This window comes from Belonocnema kinseyi, chromosome 8 (genome assembly GCF_010883055.1).
Source record: "Belonocnema kinseyi isolate 2016_QV_RU_SX_M_011 chromosome 8, B_treatae_v1, whole genome shotgun sequence".
NCBI classification, from domain to species: domain Eukaryota; kingdom Metazoa; phylum Arthropoda; class Insecta; order Hymenoptera; family Cynipidae; genus Belonocnema; species Belonocnema kinseyi.
In genome coordinates this window covers 140441422-140447910 of record NC_046664.1, presented here as the reverse complement: position 1 = coordinate 140447910, position 6489 = coordinate 140441422, and the positions used below count along the sequence as shown (strand labels likewise).

Sequence of the window (6489 nt, the reverse complement as noted above, 5' to 3'; positions counted from 1 at the left end):
TACCGGACATAGCATGAGTGGCCTCAAACTCATTTTATAAAATTGATTGATAAAGATTCCATGTTTTTTTTGGGTGAACTAATCTAATTGTTTGGGTTTGCCATTTTGGTTTGTCTTATTTGTCCACAGCTGGATTCGGTGACCTCAGAAAATATTTATCATCATATTCCATCCACATTTTTTTATAAATAAGGCTTTTCACCACGTTATGACGTTTCTGCTCCAGAGTGTCGTGAGCTAAACTTTATAACTCCGTGAATCTAGAGATCCTCAAGGGAGAGTTGTAAGCGGAATTCGTTGTAAACTAACACAGATTTGTTAAAATTGTGAATGATTAAAACAAAATCAGTAGAAAAATCAATCAAACTTATGGACAATGGTAAGCGCTGCCGTCGGGCGCTAAAGGTGCATATTGATACATGCTCATATAACCGGTATTTTATTCTGTTTTAGATTCTGTGAAATAGCAATATAGATCAAGGACAATGTTTAATCAAAGTAGTGCGTTAGGTAATGCAACCTCATCGGCTGCAAATCCAATGAAGGATTTCGAAGTTGCTTCTCCACCTGACGACTCAGTGTCGAGCTTAGCATTCAGTCCAGCCACTTTACCACAAAATTTTCTGGTTGCTGGTTCATGGGATTGCAACGTTCGATGTTGGGAAGTCGAGCAGTCTGGAAAGACTGTTCCAAAATCTATGCAAACTATGGGAGGACCAGTTCTAGATGTCTGTTGGAGTGATGTAAGCTGCCTCATTTTAATTTTGTAATTATATTTAAAAGTAAGATTGTAATGTTATTTAGTTTTCATCACCGACAACTCGATCTCCTTTAGTTTTGAGAAAACTTTTAATGCGTTCTCGTAGCTATGGCATGGCTGGTTACAAGAAGGATATACAAAAACACACTAATCCAATCAAAATTAAACAAATAATTTAATTCCTGCATATTCAAAAAATAAGAATTATTGCGATTTCAGAATTAGTATTAAGAGGTATCCCAAAAAGTTCTTTAATCTCAAGTCGGTTGTTTTATGAATACTCCTAAATATTAAATATTTGTTTTCATGATCTTTACATTATGAAAAACATGATGCGATCATTCTTTCAAAGTGTTTAGAATTATATATTTTATGATGACCATTACCTTCTGATGTAATTTCAGAAGCCCTGCAATTTTAATAGAAACCCAATGATACATAGAGGCATCTTAAATCTTAAAGAATTTCTTATGTACTTTATTCTGAGTCGAGCAAATCCTGAGGAAGTAAATATTTTGCTAGCTCTGAAAATAAATGGTTTAGTTCAGTGGTTAAGAGTGATGTGACACAATGACGAGAAGACCTGTATTTTTTATTCATTCACTTAACTACAACTTAAAATCTTGAGTAGGAACAACGACAATTGATTGTACAATCGTTGTATTTTCTCCTTCTTTCCTTAATAGTCCCATGCGCCCTATGAATTATAACGCAAAAAATGCTACCTGAAATCTGACTTTGGATTATTGGTATACAGGATGTTCCTGGCTCAAGTATCTGGGCTTATATGGCTGTATACAAATAAGGAAAATAAATTGAACATTTCTTTCCAAAAATCAGTTGAACTTTTAGATTTTGAGTTATAAAATATTTAAGTTGGATCAATCAGGAGCGTTTTACAAACAGCCGCGCTAACCCCACCTTGGTGCTCTACTCAATAATATAGCTTTTTTAAGGGTTAGGTTTTTAGAATTTTTGCTTCCTGCACAAAATTGTGTATACTTCTAGCCGTCTAGCATAACCTTTCTTTTTGCTCTATTAAGAAGTTGCGGATTTGGCAAAGGAAAAGTTTTTCAAAAATTGTGCTCGTAATTTTTGATTTTCTAAAAAACCGTTTACTGAATAAATGAGTACAAGTCTAGCAAAATTTAGCACAACTTTCATTTTTTCGAAAAAATAAAAAAAATAAATAAGTTTTTTTTTAGAAGTTCTATGATTTTAATCAGTAATTATTAAAAATGTTGAGATTTCAATGCAATATTTGATGAAAATTTCAATTATGTCGCGCACTCCCAAATTAAAGAACCAATCGCCTACCTCAAGGGTTTTCGCCGGATCGGGAATTTTATGTGACCTGAAAAACTCGGAAAATGCCAGCGTATTTATTTTTTGACCGGGAATTTTACAAATTTTTAGAACAAAAATTCTCTCCAAGTTCGATTTCAACAGTTTTTTAAATCGTCAGTTAAATTTTTATCCTTTTCAATTATGATTTAATTCAGCTTACAGTGCGTACATCGAAAACCTTTCACTTACAAAATTTCCATTTTGGAGTTTAATCTTTAAGCTTACATTTTGCATTTAAACAATTTAATAGGCTTACAAAATAAAAAAATAGTTGCGTTTGAAATTGACAATTAACACGCTCAAAGCTAAAGCGAACTAAGAATTGGCTAGAGGTAAAACGACATAAGAATAAAGAGCAGGTTCCCCCCACTTTGATAATGCAAAGACCAGCCTCATGTAAAGCCGAAAATGTGCAAACACGAACCCGAGCTCGTCCGACTTCACGAACGACGATCTAATCAGCTGCTCCTTAAGTTTAATCTGGTTTCAAAATCCTGAATTACCATAGAATTATTTGATTTGTTGGGAAGAGGAAAATTTAATTTACTGTATGTAAATAATATATAGGATACAAGATTTTAGGGCCTAAAATAACTACAAATACATTTTTTAACTGAAAATTTGAGTTTATACACCAGTTTCCATTTGAAAAAATTAATTTTCTACCCGAAAGAAATCCGAATTTTCAACCATACATGGATTTATGAATAAAATAGATGAATTTACAAATTAGAATAATAATTTTCTACCTAAGAAGATGAATTTTCAACTAAAAATATAATCTTTCGAAAAGAAAACTTTCCAACAAAATTGCTCAATTTTCAATTTTAGAAACGAATTTTAAGTTAAAGCAAAAATATTGAAGCAAAAATAGACTAGTTAAATGTTTGGATAAAAAATGAAAATTTCAACAAAATAGTTTAATTTTCAAACAAAGAAATTAAGTTTTAAGTAAAAGAGTCCGATTTTAACAAAAAATGGGACAGTTAAATTTTGAGTTTAAAAACTTAATTTTGAATAAAGAACAAAATCATATTTAAAGCGAAAAAAGGAAATTTTCCACCAGTAAAAAATCAATTTTCAACGAAAAACGGATACATTATCAGTTTAAAAATAAATTGACAGCAGCAAATAAAAAGGATTAGCAAAATAGTTTAATTTTTAACAAAATACATAATCGCCGCATGAGCTTCGGCGGGCCATACGGTGATCACTAGCCTAGCAAGAGAGTTGTTCATCTCCAGAGAGTCGTGGGATCGGTACCTCTAGAGAAAAAGGTTTTCTCTAAGTACTTAAAGTTATTTCTCTTGGTGGTTCGGAACCCACCTTAAACTGTAGGTTCCCTTTCCACCACCAAGTAAGTAAGTGGGGTGCGTGTAAAGGAATAGGGATGAAGGTGCACGAAAAATGTAAACCTTTCGGGAACACATTAGAAGCTTCCATTCCAATTAAAATAGATGCATTTTTAAACAATAAGAATAATTTTCTACCAAAAAAGATGAATATTTAACTGAGAAAAGTCAATTTTCAAGCCAAAAAATTTGAACAAAATTATTCCATGTATGTATGTATGTATGTATGTATGTATGTATGTATGTATGTATGTACATATGTATATTTAAACTCTCCCATTTACGGGTTTGAGGGCCTCCGCTCCCTGTACATAAAATTTATATTCCACACATTTACAGGCACACAAAAAAAAGTGGTCTGTCCGGTAGACTACACTACCATATCTATATGTTTTTGGGGTCGCTTATTTCGAATCCGGGGTCCAAATAACCCAATCAGGTCATAGTTTCCCAAAAAATGCAAAAAGAGACGTAAAAATGACGAAAACAGCGTTTTTTCGTGTATATTTTGTACAAAAGCAAAAGATTTTCATGTCCGGTCGACTTTACAACCATATCTATATGTCTTTTGGGTCATTGAATCTGAACACGGGGTCCAAATAACCCTATCAGGTCATGGTTTCCCAAAAAATGCAAAAAGAGGCGTAAAAACGACGAAAACAGCGTTTTTTCTTGTATATTTTGTATAAAAACAAAAGATTTGCATATCCCGTCGACTTTACAACCATATTTATATGTCTTTTGGGTCGCTGAATCTGAATCCGGGGTCCGAAGTATTATGCCAGTTCAGATTTCACCGTAAAACGCATAACTATAGTCGAAAATTGGCCATTTCGAATTTCTACGTTAATATTTTTATTTTAAACTCACGCAAACCTCAATCTTAAACATACAAAGCCCAAGTGAAAGAAGCCAGAATTCATAACCCTAAATCCGTCAAGTGCAAACTCAGAAATTCTTAAAACACATATCCTGAATTCATACAGCGTAATGAAGCGCAAATTGTCAAAAATGACAGCAATTCTAAATGTTGAAAATGTAAAACTTCTGCCGCGTTTTACATAGGTTAAATAAAGGTTCAATAATCGATAGACCGGTCAAGCGCTTCATATTTAAGAGGCTGTAAACATCCTTCTTGTCCCTTAACTTCCAAAGACCTACGAACTCACGGCAATCCATCTCATAAATCCTTAATGTACTCATCAATACCCATGAATTCCAAACCACACTGAGAGAAATCGGTAGAGATTAATTCACGGAACGGCTCCTCGATCTAATAACTAGCTTTTGCCGTGAAAAGACAGCAAGGAATAGAGATACAAGGTCACTCTTTCGTGCGAAAACTGTTTTCTCAGAAGCTTCGACTTGAGAGGGAAGGTGTCGAAGTTTCACGCGTTAGGCCACGCCCCTTTGCTCGCTCAAGTCTCCAGCTCATCGCTTTTAGATCAAACAACGAGAAATAAAATCGAGCGCGATTTATATTCGCGTGGCTATTTATATCCGGTAACTATAACAGTGATCCAACGTTCCAAACAGTTATGGTACTTAAACAGCTCACTAATTCCAACCAGTCAACTACTTTTGAAGCACATCAACTGGGTTCCTCATAACGTTTGTGGTGCATGTTTTCAGTCACTTACTCGTCACAAAAGTAATGAAGGCAATAAGAAAACACTCAAAATTAGAAAACCAATGATATGGAGGCAACCTTTGCGAGAGGAAGACTGCTACTTCTGTATGACCAATCTTAATGGAATAAAAAGAAAAAATAAAGGTAGTGTCAAATATGCTGATGTATCTAGCGTCACTAAACCAGTGGAAGATAACGATACGTCAAAAACCTTCAGAAAAATTGTCAGTGAGCAGAGAGACGACTCATACGTTTGAAAACGATGACGAAATTGATCGTAACAGTGACGAAAGTATTCTGAAAAACGATAAATATGATGATTATGACGAAGATGGTATTGAATATGCTGACGATGAATACAACGATGAAGATGAAGAACAGTACCTTCCACATAGCGAAAACCGTGGTGCTCCAGAGTTATTTACGTGGGGAGAATTTAATGACTGTGCACGAGATCTAGGACTTGCTAAAGATGGTATGGAATATTTAGCTTCCATTTTCAAGAAAAAAATTTGTTTGCTGAAAAAATAAAAATAAGTTCTTGTAGGAATAGAGAAAAAGGTTTTAGGCAATACTTTAAATCTGAAGTTAATGAAAAGGGAAAATTAGTGTACCGTGATAATATTGATGGGTTGATGGAAAAGATGAAACCCGGTATTTATAAACCACAAGATTGGAGACTATTTATTGATGCTTCCATGCGCAGCCTGAAAGCAGTATTACTGCACAATACTAATGTTTATGCTCCAATTCCAGTTGTACATTCTATGGAATTGAAAGAAGACTATAGTACTCTTAAACTTCTTCTGGAAAAAATTAACTACTCAACGCATGAATGGAAGTTGTGTGGAGATCTGAAAGTTCTTGGGATTTTATTAGGACAGCAATCAGGGTTTACAAAAACACCCTGTTACTTGTATTTATGGGACAGTAGAAATCGCATCAAGCATTATAAAAAAAAAAGAAATGGCCAAAAAGAACATCATTTGACGTAGGAAAATTGAACATAATTGAAAAACCTTTAGTCAATCCAAAAGATATTTTAATTCCACCCCTTCATATCAAGCTTGGTCTTATGAAGCAATTTGTCAAAGCTCTTGATATTGACGGTGACTGCTTTCTATACCTGAGCAATCAATTTCCACAACTTTCCGAAGCGAAGTTGAAAGCGGGTGTATTTAATGGACCACAAATACGAAAAATGTTGCGGGATCCGGAATTCATTAAAAAAATGACAGACACTGAATAGGCTGCCTGTCTCAGTTTTAAGATGGTTGTTGAAAATTTTTTAGGCAATGACAAAAGTGCAGATTACAAAAAAATTGTTTCTGATATGGTTTCAAATTTTGGTGAATTGGGTTGTCTAATGAACTTGAAGCTCCATTTTCTTGATTCTCACA

At 34.1% G+C, this 6489-nt stretch overlaps 1 protein-coding gene across 8 annotated transcripts in view; it reads left to right on the top strand.

Annotated features, from left to right (window-relative positions):
• The window catches only part of LOC117178232 (mRNA export factor), a 180509-nt gene that overhangs the window by 48071 nt on the left and 125949 nt on the right, over nt 1–6489 (top strand). For 6 of the 8 annotated variants that reach the window (XM_033369551.1, XM_033369554.1, XM_033369555.1 and 3 more), the window contains one exon: nt 454–743. In XM_033369551.1, coding sequence (XP_033225442.1) covers nt 486–743 — 258 coding nt within the window. In that variant the 5' untranslated portion in view covers nt 454–485. Of the gene's footprint in view, nt 1–129; nt 380–453; nt 744–6489 lie in introns of all 8 variants that reach the window. The other 2 variants (XM_033369553.1, XM_033369549.1) reach the window with 1 other exon arrangement.